This window comes from Sus scrofa, chromosome 5 (genome assembly GCF_054392235.1).
Source record: "Sus scrofa isolate SSC_HxYL_T2T_F1_AM1 chromosome 5, Sscrofa_HxYL_maternal_Yorkshire_Landrace_v2.0, whole genome shotgun sequence".
Lineage (NCBI taxonomy): Eukaryota > Metazoa > Chordata > Mammalia > Artiodactyla > Suidae > Sus > Sus scrofa.
Window position 1 is genome coordinate 81834833 of NC_139387.1, and position 25236 is coordinate 81860068.

The 25236-nt window shown below is 36.4% G+C and overlaps 1 protein-coding gene across 7 annotated transcripts in view; it reads right to left on the reverse strand.

The window, feature by feature from the left end:
- Positions 1–221: 221 nt before the first annotated feature.
- PUS7L (pseudouridine synthase 7 like) overlaps positions 222–25236 on the reverse strand; it is a 32718-nt gene continuing 7703 nt past the window's right edge. For 5 of the 7 annotated variants that reach the window (XM_013997955.3, XM_001924907.7, XM_021092565.2 and 2 more), the window contains 7 exons: positions 17788–17947; positions 14852–15044; positions 11608–11706; positions 7833–7914; positions 5426–5706; positions 4274–4327; positions 2370–3250 (listed from right to left, as the gene is read on the reverse strand). In XM_013997955.3, coding sequence (XP_013853409.3) covers positions 2924–3250; positions 4274–4327; positions 5426–5706; positions 7833–7914; positions 11608–11706; positions 14852–15044; positions 17788–17947 — 1196 coding nt within the window. In that variant the 3' untranslated portion in view covers positions 2370–2923. Of the gene's footprint in view, positions 463–2369; positions 3251–4273; positions 4328–5425; positions 5707–7832; positions 7915–11607; positions 11707–14851; positions 15045–17787; positions 17948–25236 lie in introns of those variants that run through there. The other 2 variants (XR_014804022.1, XR_014804023.1) reach the window with 1 other exon arrangement.

Here is a 25236-nt window from a genome sequence, read left to right on the forward strand (position 1 = left end):
TATTTCCAGAAAGCATATATTAAGTAGATGAAGGTAGTACTGATCTAGGAAGCATAATCAAGTTCAACCACATACCATCTTGTTTGATGGTAAACCACTCAGATATTTTCTCATCTACGAAAAAGGAAAACAGTCCTGCCTACAGGGTGAATGCATGGATTACATGAGGGGTGGATGTGCCTGCCAATCAGACACTCAACAAATGTGACTTGGATCACAAGTTGTATATGACTTCAGTTTATTACAACTTACAAAAACCCAACTGTTTTTATCTTAATAAAAAGACCTCAATTTGTTTTACCTTAGTAATCCTGAGGCACTACTGCTCAGTGTCAAATGCAATGTTGAAAATTAAAACTAATCCAAATATTCTTCTTCTGAAAGCCTGAAATGCTCCAGAAAAACTGCAAAAACCTAGGTGACTGATCATCATTTGCTCCAAAGTCTACTCAAGCCTTTAAACTGAAAAAAAAAATAAATAACATAGCAAATATTATTTGGTATATAAAATACTTTTCCATATGAACAGTATCTGAATACATTTTATGGTGGCTTGAAATGTTTAGTGATCCTGTCTTTACAACACATGGCCATGGCATTAAATAAATAAATTAGAAAGATACCTAAAATTATAGTGCCATCTACAGGCAAGGAAAATAATATCAGTGATGGCCCATTTTCATGCTTTCTTATTTTCTAATTGCTACCCAACGTTTAAAAGAAAACGGGGATGTAATTGTTTAGTGTTTCACTTTCTGATTACATTTAGAAGATATAATTTATCACATAAAATAAAGTTAAAATATTTTCCTAATTATTTTACTACTTAATAGTAGCATCATTTCATTTTCAATAAACATTCAGGTGATAAAGGTAAATTTTAAAATCCATGACACTACACTCTGCAATTTTTGTGTCCTGAATTTATTTATTATGAAAATATATAATGACAAAAAAGGAACTTTTTTGTATTAAAAAAATGCCAACATTCCATGAGCTTAACAGAATGGCACTGTCTTTTCCGTTCCCTCTCAAACTTGCATTTGTGGACATTTATTTAATAACAACAAAGTGCTAGGCACTCTTTTAAGCTGCTTTACATATATTAACTCAGCAAATCATCACAATAGGCTTAGGTTTGTGATTTTCCCTGTTTTATAAATGTTGAAACTGAAGCACACAAAGTATAACTTGTCCAAGGCCACAATCCTATAAGTGGCAAAGCTAAAGTTCAAACTAAGGAAGTTTGTTCCAAGTATCTATATTTTTAATCACTGCACTAAAGTGATTCTCATTTGTAAAAGCTACATTCAGTGTATGTACTGCATTTGTAATATGTATGTTCTGTAATATATGTATTCTGCTTTCGAGGGGCAACATTTTCTCACATACCCAAAACCTTTTTTGTTTTTATTTTTTTTTAAGTTTTGTTGTAGTTAATTTACAAGGTTATGACAATTTCTGCTGTACAACAAAGTGACCCAGTCATATATATACACACGTCCATTCTCTCTCAGATTCTTTTCCCTTAGATTATCACAGAACACTGGGTAGAGTTCTCTGTGCTATATAGTTGGTCCCCATCGGCTAGTCATTTCAAATAATAATTATATGTTTTGCCATCCAGTTGATACATCTCGTTTAATTAGTTACCTAATGCTGGACTTCCAAACTATTTCTAATTTCTTTCATTACATATAAAAATGTTGCAGTAAGTAAACTTCGGGTTGCATATAGTTTTTTTTCCTTCTTCTGAATTTTATTTCCTTACTCTAATATACCCAAAATGGTTTGACTGACCTAAGTGTATAAAAGCACCAAATTACTGATATATAATACTCTCCATTGCTTTTTAAATTTCATTATTATATAATGCTACCAGCAATAAAAGAACACTCAGATCTTCCCAATCAGTATATTCCATTTTCTCCCAAATTTAACTGATAGAAAGTGGTTAAGGATGATTTATGAGAAACAGAAAAAAGTAGAGATAATTCTATTATTTGTTGCTTATGAGGTTGGTGCCATCTTGAGTCCTTAAGTGAGCCTCAAAAAGAAACAATAACACCCAAAAAGTCACTACACAGTGTCAGAGCTGGAGTCTGAGCCCAGATATGTCTGACTCTAAAAATCCGTATTTTGGAGTTCCCCAGTGGCCTAGCAGCTAAGGATCTGGCACTGTCACCGCTGTTGCTCAGGCTACTACAGTGGTGTGGGTTTGATCCCAAGCCCAGGAATTTCCACATGCCACTTGAACAGCCAAAAAAATATATATATAAATAAAAAAATTAAAGTTAAGTTATATGTTTTAGGAAACAGAAAATAAAGTGGAGGTTTACATATGTCAAGATAAAGAAACTGTATGAAAATTTTAATTTCAACCTTCATCCAAGATTATTTATTTCATAAAAAGTTAGCTATCACAGAGGGATTATACTTCCCTGATGTATTATTCTGATCAATAATTTCAAAAACAGGAAAGAATGACAACACTTAAAATGCTTCATCCATCTTCTCTCTCCAACTATATGTTTTCATTACAACCTAGTTTCATCCACATTTTAAGCAAGGATAAAGGATATAAACATTATCCCAAGAATATTTTGTAATGTTACCTTCTTTAATGTTATCTGGCAGTATATGTTCCTAATAATCCAGAAAGAGTACAACTTTTGCAACACAGAATAAAGGTCACTGAGACATTAGATCATAGAAAGAACAAAAAGTCTTAAATTCAGATCTGACACTTACTAGGTGTACATCCTTTGGAATGTTTAATATCAACTTCTACTTCATCAGGATGCCATGTAATCAAAGGAGACAACGATTATAAAGTTCCTAGTACATGGTAGATGCTCAAGAAATTTTAACTCCCTTTCCTTTAAAAAATGGCACATACCCGTTTATATCAAGGGTATTGGTTTTAAAAGTCATGCTTCATTATTTCCCTCAGACAGACTGTGGCATAACAGGAAGCATCAAGATCAAAAGAGATCAAAAGAGATACAGTTGCTTCGTCGATGTGAGAACCGTCCTTTTTGACATCAATATCAGCGTCTTCTATTAGTTGGTATGAGAGATTATGGGGATGTTTCAAAATCTTTCTATAGCATCCCGGAACATTCAGTTTCAGAGGAGGTATTTTAAATCTACAAGTTTGTAGTCCATCTCTGCTGAGTACCTCCTGGTACCACTGCCCTACTTTGTTCTTTGGATACTGAATATTGTATCCAAGCACTGGAAGAACCACCTGTGCAAGAGAAAAGGGAAAAAGAAAAGAATGTGAAACAGCCTTCAGAAAAATATACGACCATATTTTACTTTTACAACTGGGAAATTTGTAAAAAATCTGTAAAAAAGAGATTCAGGATATAAATACTACAATCAGCCTAAAACATGCTACTGAATACTATACTATTCTGACTCTTTTGGAGGCTTCCAGGCAAAGAGAAGAGCTAACTAAAATCAAGAAGGCCTCAATAACCAAGGTAACCCATTCAAGTCAGATATTATTAGACAAACTGCTATTAATGTATAAGAGATGAGGTATATTTAATTATCCAACAAATTTAATTTCTAGGCAGGCATACAATTCTAAAAGCATATTCCTTCTGGAACACAAAGAATAACCCCTATTGCTCAACAGAGGGTAGTAACGGTATTTTGGTTAATGTTATACTGTTCTTCCTTATTTAAAAAATATGAAAGCAAATAAGAAGCAGCAAAAACAATGTTTATTTTCTCAGCTGCTTATGAGTAAACATTGCATTTTGAGGGGGTTTCTTCCTCTGCTGATAACTTCTAGACACTTTCCTGGAACTGGAACCAAAAAATAGTCAGAAAAAGATACAAGGTAAAAAACTCAAATACACGCAACATAATAAATTTCAAATTCTTTATGCTTACTGAAAGAAGCCAGACACAAAAGGCCATATATGATTCCATTTCTATGACATTCTTTCAAAACTATAGGACAGAAAACAGGTGAGTCCTTGCCAGTAGGGAAGGAAGGGTAACTACAAAAGAGACCCAAAGTCTGGGGAGAGATGACATCATTCTTTATCTTGATTTTTTTGGTGGTCATATGACTGTATACGTTTGTCAAAACTCGTAAACTATAAACTGAGGAGAGTATATTTTATTGGGCATAAATTATACTGAATTAAAAGTGGTAGGAAAAGAAGAAGGGGGGAGTGTAACTTGTAAACATTTTGTCTTTTGGGCACAATGTCTACCTTTCCATCTAAATGATATTAATTTTTAAACAATTTACCTGATGTATTGCATATGTATTAGCTGATTCATCTTCTTCAGTTACCAGATGAACCTATTTGTTAAAAACATGATAAAAATACACATGATTCTCATATGTTCCAAATTCCCTCAATATGCTCTAACTCTGTTATGTATAATTTGACTCCATCCCCAAACAAGATCTTTTCACAATTATTTCTAGAGGAATAGATGGCTTAAAAATCAGAATGATTCTTTCTGTTTTAATCAGCGGAAATTGCAATGGAAACATATGGAGACTGGTGGCAGCCTAACAATGAAGTGACACCTTCAGCTCAGTTACCAACAACGTTTTTCTAAATAGCAAAGTTGGAGATCCCCCTGTGGTGCAATGTGATGCATCTTTGAGTGCTGGGGTGCAGGTTCGATCTCCAGCCTCACACAGTGGGTTAGGGATCCAACATTGCCTCAACTACTGCGTAGGTCACAAGCATGGCTTAGATCTGATCCCTAGCCCAGGAACTCCAAATGTCATGGGGTAGCCAAAAAAGAAAAACACATACATACATGCATACATAAATTGCAAAGTTGATTTGTATTATGCTGAATGAAAAATCTTCTTCCAGCTATTGCCTTTGGAATGGATAAGCAATGAGATCCTGCTGTATAGTACTGAGAACTGTATCTAGTGACTTATGATGGAGCATGATAATGTGAGAAAAAAAATGTATATATGTACGTGTGACTGGGTCAACTTGCTATACAGTAGAAAACTGACAGAACACTGTAAACCAGTTATAATGGAAAAAAATAAAAAATCATTAATAAAAAAAAAATCTGCTTCCATCAAACCACTCCCTAACCTCTGTGCCCAGCAAATGTCAAAAAAGTCTATGAGAAATACTGCTTCCCAAAATAGGCCTCATAGACTAGTAATAAGTGTCACACATACTAGGAAGAAGAGAGGTGTGTGATAAGTTTGAGAAATGTTGCTCTAGGCCACAGAATAAATAATTCCATTTAATGGCATGCTAAGCCTTAGCTGAGAGCAGAGTAGAAGCAGGAGATGAGCAAATATAAGTTGATATATAAGTTAAAAAAAAATGGGTAGTTTTAAATTGTCTCTAAAATAAAGGCTTCTGAAAATTCCTGTTCCTGGTGTGGTAACTACTCTTGGTGAAATGACACTTACTTTACTACTTGGTAAATGCTCATCGTCAACATCTTCCTCCAAACAGACCAAGTCCCCCTCCACCACCCTGGATCCATAGGTGGCAAGTCTGTAAGATGCTGCCTCATTCCAGATTTTGCTGCTATAAGCATGAACATAGAATATACGCATAGAATGGGGGAAAGAGAACCAGGCCTGGACACAGCCCTCCTCTGTCATGCCAAAGCGATGCAAGGACTCCAGCAATGCTCTCTCCCGCACCTTGAATTCAGGCATCAGTGAGAGTGTGCCCTTAGCATCGTCTGAAATAAAGAAAAGAGCAATTAGAAACTTTCATTTAAAGGCCAGTTATAGAGACCTCTGCTATGCCCTCCAAATGAACCACGCTATCCTGTGAATATACAAAGATGATATTCAGCACCAACTAGAAATCTAGCTACACTCAAAGAGATTCTTTTTAAATAAAGATCATTAATTATAATATTCATTCACTTTCCCTACTTAAAAAAAAAGCATAACATTAGTAATTCCAATTCAGAATGGAGATAAGCTAATTTGCAGTTATTTAGAGGACTTTTTTTTAAAAGCATTACATAAACCCTTGAGCTTGGAGATTTTTAAAGAGCTATTATGGACATTTTACACAGAATTTTTTTTTTTTTTCTTTTGGCCATGCCTGGGGCATGCAGAAGTTCCCGGGCCAGGGATTGAACCCATGCCACAGCAGCTACCCAGGCTGCCGCAGTGACAACATTGGATCCTTAATGGCTGCGCCACCCGGGAAATCCCCAGGAAATCTTATTCAGAACTTTTTGAATAAGAAAGATTGACATCTGGAGCCTTCAAGTACCATTATTATGTCTTACTAGTAGGACGATTTTTAAAATTAGACTATTGGGGAGTTCCTACTGTGGCACGGTGGGTTAAGGATCTGGCATTAACACAACTGTGGTGTATTTCACAGCTACAGCTCAGATTCAGTTCCTGAACTGAGAACTTTCATATGCCATGGATGTGGCCAGAAACAAACAAAACAGACTACAGGACAAAGATGCTTATTCAGGTAGGACCTTGGAATCAGCATTTTAATAAATGCACCAAGTTTCTTATACACACTAGAGTTTAAGAATCCTGCCATAAGGAAATTATTTTCTCAAGGCCCTACAAGAGTATCTTATTTTGAATATTCTTTAGTATTACTGAAATTACTCAAAATTTTGAAATGCTCACACTGTTTACAGATTCTGATGTAACATAAAAATATTTTTCTCCTATGAATAATTACATTTAGGTAATATGTGCATAATTAAAAATAATGATTGGAGATATCTGAAAACTGATGTCTTTATTTCAATGTAAGTAAAATTCAGTATGCACATATATGTAGATCGTATGAATGAGTGAACTTAAAATGTTAAGATTACTGTTATTATTTATTTATTTATTTATTTATTTTTGGTCTATTTTTGTCTTTTTGGTGGCCACACCCACGGCATATGGAGGTTCCCAGACTAGGGGTCAAATCGGAGCTGTAGCCGCCGGCCTACGCCACAGCCACAGCCATGCTGGACCCACGTTGCATCTGTGACCTACACCACAGCTCACAGCAACGCCAGATCCTTAGCCCACTGAGAGAGGCCAGGGATCAAACCCTTGTCCTCATGGATGTTAGTCGGGTTCATTAACTGCTGAGCCATGACAGGAACTCCTACTGTTATTATTTAAATACAAGTAATATTTATTCAGTATTTAGTATGTGCCAGGCACTATTTTAAGAGTAGTATATCTACTATTTTATTTAAGTCCTAAACAGACTTTTAACAATTATCAGTTTCAACTTGCAGATGAAGGAACTAAACAATGAGGCTAAATCACTTGCGCAAGACCATAGAGTTGAGAAATGCTCAAGCTGAAAGTTAACCCCATGGAGGCTGACTCTAGAATCCACACGTAACAACCTTTTCTTGGTGCTTCCTATTATGCATTTACATATAATGAGCTAAAGTTTTGACAACTAGCAGTTAGGGCTAAATGGCAACTAGACCAAAAACAATGCACAAGGTGTCAGATATAAGAAATGCACTTCTATTTAGTTCATTTTTCAGTCTCCTCTGACTATAGTGAATTACATATCCATTGGTACTAGTTCAGAACTGAGAATCTCCTGCGAGGATTTAGGCCAAGAAAAGCCCCCAAATTATCTCTCCTCTTATCCCTACTCCCCGAGTAAAAGTTAGAACAGTTAAAAGTCCCAGAGATCTGACCAAAAAGAGAGTGCCTAGGGCACATAATAAAAATGTTTGAATATATAATGTATTAAAGTCTATTTCTTATCACATTTATGTTGCAATGAATACCCTCCCACTGACATGACACTCAAATTATATATCTGCATGGCTCTGTATGGGGTAAAGGAACTTGTAAGTACCTGTTTGAAGAAAATACTTCTTTGCTCTATTTACAGGATCATCCGAATCTTCTGGTGTAAGAAATAATTTTACAGCTTTCACCTTAAAAAATCAAGCAAGTAAACATGTTATACGAAAATTAAAAATTGCTTTTTTTAAAAAATGTACAAACTAGCATCTTAAAAGAATAGGCTATTGACAAATGGTATTTGACACGGCAATTTTATCTTTAAGCATTCAAAAGTTAAAGAATGTTAAATTTAGAATTAACCTCCTGAACAAAGCAACTTATACATAAGTGGAAAATATCATGGATTGAAAAAGTGCCCCTCCATCGCTTCTACAGTTCTTTCTCTGTCATTCTTTGCCTCTATCATCAAGGTATGAATGCAAGTATGAAGTGATGACATAAAACTCAGACTTAACCAAACACACACAACCAAAAAAGGGAGGGAAACAAGCACAGGGGAATGGCAAACCACTCATTTCATTTGTGTTCTCAAGTCTCAGAATTCTTTGCTCTTAGAAATAATTGCCAAAGTATTTTTATTTAAATTGCCAACTTTAATATTTTCTTTTAAAACATAAATGGACTAAAAGATGTTCCTTAATTTTTTTAAAAAACGTTATCTACTAGCCCCTGTATTGTATCACTTTCTCCAGCACTGTAACTTATTTCTGTGTCTTAGAGTAAGATAGGATCTTAAAATAGGTCAATCAACCTAACCTCCAGCTCATTCTTCTTTTACATCATTCATTCATTCGAACAAATATTATTAAGCATCTGCCATGTCCAAGGCACTGTGCCAGGGATAGAGCACTGAGCAAGAGAGATATGGTCTTTGTTTATCAGAAAAGATGAAATAAGCAATAATTATAAAATATAATCAAACCTAAGCTGGGAAGTCCAGGAGGCTATGAGGTCACAAGATAAGGGAATTCACTCATTCTTGGGTAGTGGGAGAAGAATTTAAACTGAGGCATTTAGAATGCAAAGGCTGGGAAGGGGATGCTTCAGTGAAAAGGAAAAAAATATGCCTTCCCAGCTATGGGAGCCAAACTCAAAGGCATCCCCTTCCACCTCCACCTCCACCCTCCCCCCCACCATGGTCTCTACCATCTGCACCCACACTGGGGCAGTTCTCTCCCACACTCATCAGGGACCATGGGATACGGAAAAAGAGAAGATCTGATCCTCCCGAGGTTTGAAAGAACCGAGGTTTCTGTTGTCTCTCTCTCTCTCACTCTTGTGCTCTTGGATTCCTCATTCTAGGGGAAGCCATGCCATGTGTAGCACTATGGCAAGAAAATAAAAGTTCCATAGCGTTCCCATTGTGGCTCAGTGGTTAAGAACCTGACATGCTGTCCATGAGGATGTAGGTTCGATCCTTGGCCTCCCTCAGTGGGTTAAGGATCTGGTGTTGCCTCAAGCTGCAGTGTAAGTTGTAGATGCAACTCAGATCTGGCATGGCTGTGGCTGTGGCTGTGGCCAGCAGCTGCAGCTCCGATTCAACCTCTAGCCTGGGAATTTCCATATACAGCAGGTGCAGCTCTAAAAAGCAAAAAAAAAAAAAAAAAAAAAAAAAAAAAGAGAGAGAGAGAGAGAGATAAAGAAAGGAACTAAAGATTGCTGCCAAGAACCACCAAGAGAGTTTGGCTGCAGATCCTCTGTGCTGAAGCAAGTCCTCAGAGACAGAGTCTCTAGGCTGATAGCTAAGTGCAAACACATGAAAGACCCTGACACAGGGACACCCAGCTGAGCTGCTCCTGGATTTCTGACCCTCAGAAACAGTGAGATGATAAACACTTGCAGTTTTAATCCACTAGGTTTGGGGAAAATTTTGTTCCACAGCAATAACTGATAACTGATACTGTAGCAAAATTAACAAATAATTAGGAGCATGGAAGATGAAGTTTGAAAGAGGTAACCATTGAATGGGTGTGATCTACCTTTTGTTTAAATGCTATGACAGCAACAGGAATTTCCAGTTCTTGGGGTGGGGATGGTAGAGGAAGAAGCTCATTCCTTTGGGCAACAGTTAGAAAAGTCTTTCCTACACTACGTGAAAACTTGGCTCCTTTAATTTCTATTGTTGTAAAACCAGAACACTCACAGTCTAATCATATTTTTGAACACTTGTCCACTATGAGCCTGGCACTACACTAGGTGCTTTCACCAAAGTTATTCCATTTAATTCTCACAAAAAGTTTGTAAAATACATACAATTTCCATTTTACAGTTAAGAAAACCAAGGCTTGGGAAAGTAACTAGGCTGTCCATAGTGACATATTTGACAAATGGTAGAACTCCGGTAGAACACATGGTGCGTCCCGCAGACCCCACACTATTAAATGTTTCTTTCACATGACAACATCGCAATATCTCCAATAAGCCAATTTCCTCTTCCAAATTTTCTAGACTGAAAAAACACTTCATTTAATCATTTCTCAGCAATGTGGCTTCTAAACCCATCATCATATAAGTCACATTTCATGTGCTAAAATCCCTCAGAAATGTTAAGCCCAAAACAGACTACAAACTTGCAGGTGTGGTGGACGTCATCAGCTCTCAGCCTTATTTCCACGTGTAAGATAACGTTTACAAGCACAATGCTTCTCACACATGCTTTTACTGTTTCTTTCCCTTCAACTCAAGAAAACTTATCAGAACACAAAAGGGTGAGCACAACACTATCACACGAATAATCTTGCATTTGCTCGTATATGTAATTTTCATAGCTTTGTAGTTTCTATTATGTGCACTCCATCAAGTGTGAAAATATATGTGTATATATAATGCATAACTATATATAAAATACACATTTAAAATACACATAATTATAGTAATTGGGCAAATATGGCTTCTTACTCCTGACACACATTTTCAGTTTCTTTTGAAACTAGCCAGATTTTTTTATTCTAACTTGCTGCTCCTCTTTTGTCTCTGGCTTTGGGTGAAATCTTTTATTATATCTGATACCAGATTTCTGGAATAATAGGGTATAAGTTTCCTTTAAACCCTTTGTTTAGCTCACTGAGAATTTGGTGAGTATTGGTCAATTCCCTGCTAAGTCTTAAACAGGATTAAATACGGGGGGGGGGGGCATCACATGTGACTTGCTTTTATACTTGATTTACAATGTTGTGCCAGTTTCTGTTGTAGAGCTTAGTTATACACATATATATATTCTTTTTTATATTCCTTTCCATTATGATCTATCCCGGGATATGGGATATAGTTCCCTGCACGACACAGGAGGACTTTGCTGTCTATCCATTCTAAATATAATAGTTTGCATCTACTACCCCCAAACTCTCAGTCCATCCCTCTCCTTCCCCTCTCCCCCTTAGCAACCACAGGTCTATTCTCCTTGCCTGTGGGTCTGTTTCTGTTTTGCAGACAGATTCATTTGGGCCGTATTTTAGATTCCACATCAAAGTAATATCATACAGTACTTGTCTTTCTCTTTCTGACTTACTTCATTTAGTATGAAACTCTTTAGTTGCGTTCATGTTGCTGCAAATGGCATTATTTCATTCTTTTTTGTAGCTGAGTAATATTCCCGTGTGGGTATGTACTTCACCTTAATCAATTCATCTGTCGCTGGAGAGATTGCTTTCTTGTAATGTGATACCAAGAATGTAGTGGCTGCCCAATAAATGCTCAGTGAGATAATGTATATACATGTATGCACACATGCATTTAAATCCTGGGTTAAGAAAGCAAGGAGCTGGCTTTTGTAGTAAGTACAACTGACAAAAGAGGTTAAGTTCATATGTTTAAAAAATCCTTACCATTTCACTCTTCAGCAAAGCCAATCCAATTTGGTCTGTGTGAACTTTCCTTCCCATCCCAAATCTCTGTGGTCCATAGTAATTCACAAACCCTTTATTCTATAAATTAAAAAAAAACAATTAATTTAAACTATATTGGCAGTTCCCACTGTGGCTCAGCAGGTTATGAACCTGACTAGTATTCATGAGGACATGGGTTCAATTCCTGGCCTTGCTCAGTGGATTAAGGATCCAGCATTGCCTTGAACTGTGGTGTAGGTCACAGACACAGCCTGAATCCTGTGTTGCTATGGCTGGGGCTTGGATTCAACCCCTAGCCTGGGAACTTCCATATACCACAGGTACAGCCCTAAAAAGCAAAAAAAAAAAAAGTATATTTTTACGGACTGCATGCCTGCATGCCCCCGAAATTTGTACGTTGAAATCCTAACCTCCAACATGATGGTATTTGGAGGTGAGCACTTGGGGAGGTAATTAGGTCATGAGAGTAGAGCCCTCATGAAAAGATTAGCACCCTTATAAGAAAAGGCCATGGAGCTAGCTCATTTTCTTCCTGCCATGTGTGAATACACTAAGAAGACCATACAGGCATGTTGTTCTCAGGCTTCCAGCCTCCAGAACTATAAGAAATAATTTTCTGCTGTTTAAAAAGGCACCCCATCAATGGTTCTTTGTTAACAGTCCCAAACTAAGACAACTAAATGCAATTATTGTATCAGAATCTGTAATGCAGTCTTTCTCTTCATAGTTATTTTAATAAAATAATTCTATAATTGGCAATTACACATGGAGACCAAATAATCTGAGAAATGCTATGCACTTAGGAATAGAAAGGAAAAGAACAAATGATTGAAAGTTAGAAAATAAGTGAAAAAGCTTTAAAAATATGTCAGCTTTTCATTCACATTACTGAGGAGTTTTCTGGGATGTGGCTTTTAGTGCTAAAACTGGGAAAAGAGGGATGAACTGGTTACCTAATACTGGATCTGCTCTTTGCCCTGAAGCTCTTTCTGATTTTGAGATTTCAGCTGTCTGGGGATACATGAAATGTGAAACAGATTTATTTTCATATCCAGCAAGTCCTGGCTCCTGTATGTATATATAACAGTTGGTTTTTCAATTTCTAAAAGCCTGGGCCAAGACAGTGGCGTGGTGTCACTTCACCAAGAATAGAAAATTGTAATTTACCACTGCAACCATTAAAGACATTGGTCAGTGGTTAAACATGTGCTCACAAAGTAAACACCAGGCCCCAAAGGTTTCTTGAAAGACAAAAGAGTCCTCTACACCCATTTTTTGGGGGAATATAATATTCATTCAATAATGATTACTGAGCACCAATTCCAGGATACTAAGACAATTTGTTATCAGCATGGCACACAGGGAACTGCATCCTTACCTCGTGCCATTCACAATGTTCAACTGCAGACAGCGTGAATATTCCCTATATTAAGTCTCATAGTTAAATGTTTTTAATTATTTCAAATTTGGAAAAGTAACATCAGACAAGATCCCACAAATACCAGAGTAGTTTTAGATACCTCCTCCAAATTACATGGGGTTAGCTAAAACAAAAGGTTTATAGCAATCAGAGCTACAACCCTTTACAACAAAACTCCAAAGACTTCTTATTTTCAGGGCTTCTCAACTTTCTTTTTCTCATCATGAGAACTAAAGGAAAGCTGGCTAAAGCCAAGAGTATTCCGGGGGCGGGGGGGGGGGGTGTTAAATGGGCAGTTGTATAACCATAAGTACCAAATGAAAGACAGGCAGTAAATGCTACCAGAGTTCAGAAAATTCCATTCCCTTTTTTAAGGGATATCTTTCTAATAGTCTGTTATGAAAAAAAAAATTTTTTTTAAGGAAAAAACAACCATATAAAGAATATACAATCGGGGAATGCCACGTGTAAGTAAATGTGCTGGATTTTTAAAATCTTTGGTAGAAGATAGTTTCCTGAATGTAAAAAATAATATCGATTTTGATTAAAACCTGTTTTCTGTTTGCTTGTTTTCCTGCTGAAGAGGCATAAAATTGTGTAATAAGGCCTCTGTGGTCAGAAACTTCCACCTTGTTTCACAATGGCAGCTGTAAAGTAGAATTATTGAGGGAATTGGTTTTTTTTTTTTAATGTTAATGCCTAAGCTGCATCCCCAGAGGTCCTTATTTAATTGGTTTAGGGGTAGAGACGCCACATTGAGAATTATGATCTCAGGGGTTGGCAAACTAACCAGCCCACAGGTCAAATCTGGACCAACACCTGTTTTTGCAAAAATAAAGTTTTGCTGGAACACAGACATCTCGTTCACTTACGTACTATCCATGACTACTTCCACACAAGAGCAGCAGAGTAGCTGCAACAGAGCCCATTAAGCCTACAAAGCTACAAATAACTATCATCTGGCTCTTTTCAGAGAACTGTTTGCTTACCCACAATCTGGATGGTAAGACTGATGATCAGCTGTATGTACATACTGAGATGCCTGGCAAATGTCACTTAAAAACTTATGGTAAGTAATTTTTTACTATAAGACATGATAAAATGTAGGTGATGTATCATTTGTATACACTGAAACAAAATTCAAAATTAAATTGAAAAAAGATGGTGCATGATTCTGAAGAGTAATTAAAAACTACTTACCAAAGATTTCTGAAAAGAATTACTGAACAAAGTCCCCCCCCCCAAAATTAATCCCTTTGCCTGAAATACTACTATATATGGCATATGCTTAAAAAAAAAAATCTACCTTTTTATAATGATAGCCCCCCCACAGGGAACCTTACACATTTAATTTTTTTAAATTACACTACCAAGTGTTTTTTCAATACAAAAATTTACTAAGAAGCAACTTAGAAATAAGTCAAATGGCCATAATTATCACTTTAAAAAATAATTAGACATGCACATAAAAAGAAAAGGTACAAAATAAAACAAAAAACTGCCCTTCTTTTCTCAATGTAAGGAGAAGAACCATAAAGATTACCCTATAATACTCTATTTTAAAGTGGAACTTCTTGAGAGTTCCCACTGCAGCACAGCAGAAACAATCCTACTAGTGACCATGAGGTTGCTGGTTTGATCCCTGGCCTCGCTCAGTGGGCTAAGGATCCCACATTGCTGAGGCTGTGGTGTAGGCCAGCAGCTATTGCTCCAATTCAGCCCCTAACCTGGGAACTTCCACATGCCGTGGGTACAGCACTAAAAATTAAATAAATACATAAAAATAAAGTGGAGTTTTCTTACCTTCACATTTTCTATAGCCTCCAAAATTCTCTCTCTCAGGTTTGTGGAATCATTTATTTGGTTTTTTAAATTTCTGATGACAATATCAAAATGATTTCCTTTGAGCTGACCAAGTCTAAGGGAATCATCCACAGACCGAATGTTAAGTATATTCATTCTTTTCTTTTCAAGTTCTTTTTCAATATTTTTCAACCTATAAATGATAAATCATATAGACTCAGTTAAATCTTACATTTAAATTATTAGTTTAAATGCTTAAACTAATGTTTAAAAAGTATGTTAAAAATATTTTTAAAATAAGTTTCATTTCATGACGGCTGGCAGACAACCACTTTTATCAGAATATTAAAACAAACATTTGAAGGAATATTTCAAAAATACCTTTCACTTACTTCAACAAATAAATGTGCACTAAAAACCCATTATCATAGGATTATATTAACAGAGTTATTTTAAGAACTGGAACACACATGCCTAATGCTATCACCATGTATATAGTTTTCTGATTCTCCCTAGTCCAAGTGACAGAACCTCTTAACTCTTCTCCACTCTTCCTGGCTTTTCCTGCTTGGTCTCTTTTCTTTTCCCCAACATTACTAAAAAACCATTAGTATCAGAGGATTTTCCTAAAATTCTGCTCTTAATACTTCCTTACTCAAATTTTCAATTCTTCACCAACATCTAAATAACTGATTCCAATTGTCTTAGCCTAACTTTGACGCTCCTATAAGAAATGACATAGGAGTTCGCATGGTGAAGCAGTGGATGAACCCAACTAGTATCCAGTGGGTTTGATCCCTAGAGTTCGATCCCTGGCCTCACTCCGTGAGTTAAGGATCCAATGTTGCCGAGCGCTGGGATGTAGGTTGCAGACTTGGCTGGGATATGGTGTTGCTGTGGCTGTAGTGTAGGCTGGCAGCTACAGCTCCAATTTGACTCCTATCCTGGGAACTTCCATATGCTGCTGGTGCAGCCACTAAAAAAAAAAAGGAAAGAAAAAGAAATGGCATAAATTTTTCTTTTCATCTATATTTTCTTTATTCCTTATAGGAACTATCTGCTTTACTAGACAGATTGTTTAGCTTACTGTCCCTCCCAAATATCTTCAGATTTTCTGCATCTGCTAAAATCTTACTATTAGTTGAAGGGAAATTAAAATCACATATCCATAAGCCAAATCAAAGCACTCTTTCCTTCTAGAAACTAAAAACCTGTTTCATCTTTGGTGGTTAAAAACTAGATTCTAACACCTAAATACCTTTTAACATCTAAAGCCATTCTCTCTTACTGTACTGCACTCATTGACCACAAAGACAAAATCATATACATTTTTTTTTATCCTTCATATAAAAGCTTAGAAACATCCACCTGCAAATAGTGGACACTAAAACATCTGATGACTAAGGATTAATATATCAATATTACATCAAGTTAGGCAGAATTTTGGTCCAATGACTCGACTTTTTTAAGTTTATCTTAAGGAAAGTATCCACAAGGACCAGATTTAAGTACGTTAACATTAATCACAGTAGTATGTCCAATGAAAAACTAGAATGAATTTCCATATCCAAAAATAAGGGAAGATTAAACAAATTAGTTTATATAATGCACACTTTTTTTTTTTTGGCCATGCCAGCATGCAGAAGTTACCAAGCCAGTGATTGAACCTGTGCCACAGCAGTGACAATGTTGGATCCTTAACCAGCTAGGCCACCAGGGAACTCTAGTGAACAGGATTTTGAAATATTTCATGACATAAAGTTTCATTAAAACTATTAATCATAAGAGTTCCCCAGGACCTAGTTGGTTAAGGATCCAATGTTGTCACTGCTATAGCTCAGGTCACTGATATGGTGCAAGTTCGATCCCCAGCCCGAGAATTTCTGCATGTTGTGGGCACAACCTAAAAAAAAAATAAAATAAAAGGAAAACACCTAATTATTTTATTTTTTTCCAAGTAAAATATATATTGCACATGTAGTGTGATTTTCACATACATAAAAATGTTTGCATAGCATGTGTATGTAGCATAGTCTCTGAAAAAAGTCTGTAAAGAAACAGATCAAAATGTTACTGTAGTTATTTCTAAGAGAATTTTTAATGACATTTGATATCTTTTTTATACTTTTTTCTATTTTCTAAATCTTCTACAATAAACATGCAATTCTTTTACAATAACAAAAAAAATTTTTAAATTTGATTACACTGAAGGGAAGCTAAACTTGAGTACTTTACATTCTATTAAACAAAGATTTATTTAAATGTAAGAAAAGTATAAAGTATTATAGTAGTCAGAAAAAGAAAAGGTTTTGTAAGACACTGTCCTGAATATGAACACATATTTGAATACAGAACAGAATATTTAGAAACAATTTAGATCATTTAAAATCATCTGCTTCCCAAAATTTCTATCCTAAAACTACCTATATTTTCAATGTAAATTTAAGACATAACTCTATTTAGAAGACAATTACACTACTAATGCAGAATGTGCTGCTCGTAAGCCTGTAATTAATTACCATTGACAGTGAGGTTAATGTACTCCTGGTATTATTCTGAATTTTTAATCTTAGATTTATTTCTTTGATGCAATAAGAAAATAAAGTTCCAGGAGTTCCCGTTGTGTCTCAGTGGTAACTAGAGCCTGACTAGTATCCATGAGGATGCTGGTTCGATCCCTGGCTTCACTCAGTCGGTTAAGGATCCAGCATTGCTGTGGGCTATGGTGTAGGTCGAAGACGCAGCTTGGATCCCATTTTGCTATGGCTGTGGGTAGACCAGCAGCTGCATCTCCGATTCAACCCCTAACCTAGGAACTTTCACATGCCATGCCATGGGTACAGCCCTAAAAAGCAAAAAACAAACAAACAAACAAACAAAAAAACAAAAAGAAAAAAACATAGAAAGTTCTAGGCTTTAAAGTAATATCTTATTACCTCTCTGGTGTCACTTTTCTAACAACCATTGCTTGATAAGTGATGGCTTTCTTGTCTTTAAGTCCTGCATAACTAAAATCCGAAGGAATCACTCCAAGTTTGATAGCTAAAAAACCAACCGCTTCAAACATTTCAAGATTTTCTTTTCGTAGGGTAAAGGCTGAAACGAAAACAAGTCCAGAATACAAAAAAAACAGCTTTGAGTTAGACTCTAAAAAAACACACAAATAAATACACAAACAAAGCAGCTAACACAAATTGATTCTATTCTTAGCAGACAGATCATTACAATAAAATCATTCATTAAATAAGGAATATTTTTTAATCAAAATACAATCTGTAAAATACAAAATCTCATACATTTCATAATTTTTTTTTTTAAGGCCGCACTAGTAGCCTATGGAAATTCCCAGGCTAAGGGTTGAATCAGAGCTGCAGCTGCCAGCCTATACCATAGCCACAGCAATGCCAGATCTGAGCCACATCTGCAACCTACACCACAGATCACAGCAACTCCAGATCCTTAACCCACTGAGTGAGGCCAGGGATCAAACCCACAACCTCATGGTGCCTAGTCAGGCTCATTACTGCTGACCCACAATGCGAACTCCAAAACCTCATAGATTTCAGCTCTCATATTTAAAATGCTAGCTGTCCCATAAAGACTTACAGAGAAAGACTCCAAATCCCCTGATTTGGCATTCATGTTTGCCCTAGTCATGCTGGCCCCAGTCAATCGACCTTTCCAAACTCTGTATGTGTCACTTACATTCACATAGCATAAAAACCTAACACAGAGAATTTCCCATCAGCCTTGGGAACTAGAACCTTCCACAGTTTTGTACTTTTGCACATTTTCATTCCTGTCTAATGTACCCTCTATTTCTTATTAGCCATACTTCTAGTAATGCTTCAGGACCCACTAGCCACAGCAGTTCTCCCTCAAGTCCTTTCTGGCTTTTCAAAGCCTGAAAGCTCTCAAAGCAGGGATCAGGTTTGTTTTAGTGATGATAATACCCTCAGTCTAGTACATATTTCTGTTCAAATATTTGTTGACTGAATGAATAAATGAATATTACAAAGAGTTGATTACTTAAACCTGCATGTCTCCATAAGTTGTCATTATCTATATCACGACACCAAACACCATGTTATAATCTATCTCTTTAAGTTTGTGTGGCCCAGAGACTGGGAATACCTGGCCAGCACATCAGTGAATAAAACAGCGCTTGCTTCAGGGTAGGTGCTTAAAATGTTACTAGATGAGAGGGTGAGAGTGAGGCAGCCGAAGTCAAGAGAAGCAACAAGGCCAGTAATAACTACTGCCCACTGAAAAAGCCCCCCAACTTGGTGGCCTATACAATATAACCTGTCAGCATTGACAGTAACAACATACTGCAGTTCTTAGTTCAAAATATTTACATACAAGATGCTTCAAAGTACAGCCCTCTCCACTCAAATCATGAAAAGGAAATGCAGGGTTTTCTGTAGAATACTTTGTCTTTGTTTAACTCTTGTAACTGTCATCAGTAGCTACAAGGGTCTCTCTGAAGAGTTTTCTAAGAAAAATGAACATTTAACATAAACGTGACTCAGAAGGAGAAGGATATGAAATCTACCTCTCTATTTATCTATTCATATATTTCTCTCTCTATTTACCCACCTATCCCTGAATACATGAAATAATTAAACAAAAGGCTTTAATATCCACAATTTAGAAATCGTGTTGTTTAAAAGAAAGGGGAAAATGTGCAAGTTCTTTAGATCTCTATATAAGTAATCTCTAAAAATACGAAAACAGCAAGTTTCAAAAATATGCAGAGTACTACCTGAAAACTATTAGAGCGCATCAATGAATTTGGTAAGGCTGCAGGAATACAAAATTAATACAAAGAAATTGACCACATTTCTATATACTAACAATGAGAGATTAGAAAGAGAAATCAGGGAAACCATACCATTTATCATCACCGCAAAAAGAATAGAATACTAGGAATAACCTACCTAAAGACACAAGAAACCTGTACTCTAAAAACTATAAGATGCTGATGAAAGAAGTCAAAAATGACACAAACAGATGGAAAGATATACCATGCTCTTGGATTGGAAGAATCAATTATTATCAAAATGACTATACTACCCAAAGCAATCTACAGATTCAATGCAATCTCCATCAAGTTACCAATGGCATCTTTCACAGAAATAGAACAAAATAATTTAAAGTTTGTTCAGAAGCACAAAAGACCCAGAATAGCCAAAACAATCTGAGAAAAAATGGAGCTGGAGGAATAAGGCTCCGTGACCTCAATCTATACTGCAAGGCTACAGTCATCAAAATAGTATGGTACTGACACAAAAACAGAAGTGGAACAGAACAGAAAGCCCAGAATTAAACCCACGTACCTACAGTCAACTAATCTATGACAAAGGAGACAAGAAAATATAATGGAAAAAAGACAGTCCCTTCCATAAGTGGTACTGGGAAAACTGGACAGCTACATGTAAAAGAATGAAATTAGAACACTCCCTAACACCATAATCAAAAATATACTCAAAATGGATTAAAGACCTAAATATAAGACTGGATACTCTAAGTCTCAGAGGAAAACATGGGCCAAACACTCTCTGACATAAACCATGGCAATATCTTCTCAGATCCACCTCCTAGAGCAATGACAATAAAAACAAAAATAAACAAGTGGGACCTAATTAAACTTAAAAGTTTTTGCACATCAAAGGAGACCCTAAACAAAACGAAAAGACAACCCACACAATTAGAGAAAATATTTTCAAATGAAGTGACTGACAAGGGATTAATCTCCAAAATATATAAACACCTCCAGCAGCTCAATAGCAAAAAAACAAACAATCCCATCAAAAAAATGGGCAGAAGATCTAAACAGACAATTCTCCAAAGACAACATACAGATGGCAAAAAAAAAAAAAAAACACATGAAAAGATGTTCAACATCACTAATTATTAGAGAAATACAAATCAAAACTACTGTGCGGTTATCACCTTAACACCAGCCAGAATGGCCATCATCAAAAAATCTACAAATAATAAATGCTGGAGAGGGTGTGGAGAAAAGGGAACTCTCTTACACTGATGGTGAGAATGTAAATTCGTGCAACCAATATGGAAAACCATACGGAGATTCCTCAAAAAACTAAAAATAGAATTACATGATCCAGCAATTCCACAACTGGGCATCTATCCAGGAAAAACCATGATTCAAAAATACACATGTACTCCAAAGTTCACTGAAGCACTATATACAATAGCCAAGACATGGAAGCAACCTAAATGTCCTTTGACAGAGGAGTGGATAAAGAAGATCTGGTACATACACACAATGAAATATTAGTCAGCCATAAAAAAGAATGAAATACTGGTATTTGTAAGAACATGGCTGGACCTAGAAATCGTCATGCTAAAGGAAGTTAGACAGTGAAACATAAACATCATATGCTATCACTTACATGTGGAATCTAAAAAAAAGGATACAATGAACTTAATTGTAGAACAGAAACAGATTCACAGACTTTGAAAAACTTATGGTTACCAATGGAGACAGGTTGGGATGGGCTAAGGGTTTGGGATGGAACTGTTCTAAAATTAGGTTGTGATGATGGCTGTAAAACTATAAATATAATAAAATTCATTGAATTAAAAAAATTTAAAATATGCAGAGTATATACATATATATCATCTGTGAAAAAGTATAAAATCTGCAATAATGACTCAATATGTGTACATATTATGAAACAATCACAATAAGTCTAGTCGATGTTCATCACCACACAGATACAAAACTTTTAAGATCTACTTTTTTAACAACTTGCAAATACACAGTACAGTATTATTAACCATAGTCACCATACTCTACATTTTATCCCTAGGACTTAATTATTTATAACTTGGAATTCGGACCTTTAGGCCTCCTTTATCCAAAAATAAAATAGATGATTTTAAATAAATTCATATTTTTAAAATTTTGTTTTAAATAGCTTTTATGGTAAATATAATTACCTCATAAACAAAAGCTGTTTGGTGTTCACAGTAATTTATAAGAGTTACACTAAGCCCTGGAACCAAAAATTTGAGAATCAAAAAGTAATAATACGAAAAAATATAGTCATTCTTCTAATATACCAAATCTATGGAGCTAGACAGATATCACTAAAATATCTTAAAAATGTTTCAGCAGCCTAGCTAGGAGTTGCAAATTGTGAAAAACAGACCAAGAAACATATGGTACAAAGTAAGGAGGACAAAGTTTTAAAGTCCATGTGTTTGATAACCAGAATTCAGTATGTTCAATCCACCCTTGACACTCTGGATGTGTCACTCACAGGTCATTACGTCACTAAACTCAGCCATCTAAGAAGGAGCCTCCAAAGGGTTAGAGATTATGTCAGTTTATTGCTGATTAGCCCTAGGGCATAGTTTTTTTTAATCCACAAAGATACAGAATTTAGAATAGAAATATTTAAGATATTCAAATCCATGATTTTTAGTATTTGTGTTCATAACTCTGCATCTTATGTACTTGAATGTATAAGATAATGAGATTCAAGTGATTCCAATTAAAAATGTCCAATTGATTTAAATTTGTCTTTTTATATTGAAACTTCATCAACTTAGTAAATAATATGGGAACATAAATGAAAACTCACAGGTCACCAAATTTATGTTAATTTATAAGATTTAGGATATTTTCTAATTACTTGGAAGAAACAAAAGTATTTAAAAAGAAAATCAACTATGCTAAATTTTAAAATTCAGTTTTAGAGACATCCACTTCTAGCACCACGCTGGAATAATCGGTACTACACTTAAATTACCACCGTAAACAAATAGAAAACGAGACAAAATATATGAAACACCTGTTTTTAGACCTTGGACTAGAGGCAGCACAGAATTGTGTTCCAAAAGAAAAGCAAAACAAATGCGGTGAGTCATAAAATATCAAAATTTTCTAACTAAAGGTAATTTCTGAGTCAACGAGGAGGAATCTGGATAGAGCACAGTGGTGCTGCTGAATTAAGAGGCTAGAGTTCAGGAAAGCCCAGTAGGATAGAATTCGTGGGGCTGAATAAGATGAAGCTATGCAGAGAAAGTATTCCAGCAATTTGCATAGGTGATTCCTTAAATTCACTGCTGATTAGTAATCAGCATACCTAGAATTAAATGCTATGTATCATTTATCTAATATTGTATAACAAGTCGCCCCGAACCCTACCAGCTTACACCGTTCACTTATTGCTCAGTTTCTCTGGCTCAGAAATTCAGGGGCACCTTGGTTCCATGACTCTAGCTCAGGCTCTCTCAGGAGGTTGCAGTTAGACGTGGCTAGGGCTGCAGTTATGCAAAACTCCTGATAGGAGTTGGAAGATCCATTTCCAAGGGGATCACTCATTCACATGGCTATCAAGGTGGTGCTGGCTATTGGCCGGTGGCCTCCACTCCTCTCCAAAGTGCCGCTTGAATATCCTCACAGTTCGGTAACTGGCTCACCCCAGAATGAGCAATCCAAGAAACATGGGCCAAAAAGGCAGTATCTTTTATAAATTAGCCTTGGACACCATCACACACCATCACTTTTCTCATGTTCCACTGGTCACAAAGGCCACTGTGTGAATACCAGGAGAATACAGTCTTTTCAGCTGTTGAGAACCACAACCTATCTTCTGGCTCTAATACCTCATGTCCTACCCCCATTCAAAATATAGTCATTCCTTCCCAATGCCTCCCGAACTTAACATTAACACATCAGCTCAAATTCTAGCAGGTTTTCATCTATACCAGGTCCAGTGTGGATAAGGCTTCTTGGATACATAGTAGAGCTATATGACAGTCCTGATAAAACTCAAGATGAAGTCTCAAATGGACCTGAAAATTCCCTCCTACCTGCCAGAACAAAGCTCAATCTTCTCTAAAACAAGACAACAAAATCCAGACACTCAACAGAGTAACACTCGCAACGTCTGACATGCAGAGAGGCAGGAAAATGTGACCCATGAACCAAATAAAAGTCAGTTAACAAAAACAGACCCAGAAATGATAGAGATGGAATTAGCAGACAAATATTTTTAAAGACCTATTAAAAATAGGCTGAAAGATTATAGGAAAACATGAACATAATAAGAAATTGAAAAATTAAGAAAGAATCAAATAAACTTCTAGAGCTGGGAAAATGCAATACCTAAAATGAAAATTTTACTGGATGCTTAAATTTATTACATAATTTCTTCTTCAAAAAAGTGTCTAGGAGTTCCTGTTGTGGTGCAGCAGAAAGGAGTCCAACTAGTGTCCATGAGGATGCTGGTTTGATCCCTGGCCTCGCTCAGTAGGTTAAGGACCTGGTATTGGTGTGGCCATGGCTGGCAGCTGTAGCCTGGATTAGACCTCTAGCCTGGGAACTTCCATATGCTGCAGGTTCAGCCCTAAAAAGTGTCTAAGGGAGTTCGCATTGTGGTTCAGTGGGTTAAGGACCCGGACATTTTCTCTATGGGGATGTGGGTTCAATCCCTAGGTTAAGGATCCAACATTGCCACAAGATGAGGTGTAGATTACAGATTGGGCTCACAGCCAGTGTCGCTGTAGCTATGGTGCAGGCCTCAGCTGCAGCTCCAATGTAACTACTAGTCCGGGAAATTTCACACGCCACAGGTGCAGCTGTGAAAGAAAAGGTGCACCTCTTTCACAGGTGCAGCTGTGAAAGAAAAAAAAATTTTTTTATATGTCTAAGGATTTCCCCTCGTGGCACAGGGTGAACTGCGGTATAGGTCATAGCCACCGCTCGGATCCCTCGTTGCTGTGGCTGTGGCACAGGCTGGCAGCTGTAGCTTCAGTTCTATCCTTAGCTGAGAACCTCCATATGCTGTGGGTGCAAGAATAGCACTGCCGCAAAAAAACTAAACATAGAATTACTCTATGATCCAGCCATTCCATTTTGGGGTATATAGCCCAAAGAACTGAAAACAGGAACTTAAATATTTTCATAGCCATGTTCATAGCAGCATTATTCACAATAGCCAGAAGACAGAAGCAACCATGTCCACTGGTAAATGAATGGATGTGGTATAAACATACAACAGAATATTATTCAGCCTTAAAAAGTAACATTCTAACATAGTCACAGCATGGATGAACCTTATAGAAGCTATGTGAAATAAGACAATCAGAAAAAGGACAAATATCATATGATTCCACTTATATGAGACATCTAGAGTAGACAAATTCAGAGACAGACAGCAGAATGGAGCTTATCAGTGGCTAAGGGGAGGGGAGAGTACACGGTTACTGTTCAGTCCACACAGAGTTTCAGTTTGAGGAGATGAAAAGCTTACAGAGATGGATGGTAGTGACCGGTGTACAACAATGTGAATGTATTTAATGCCATTAACCTGTATGTACACTTAAAACGGTAAATTTTATGTTAT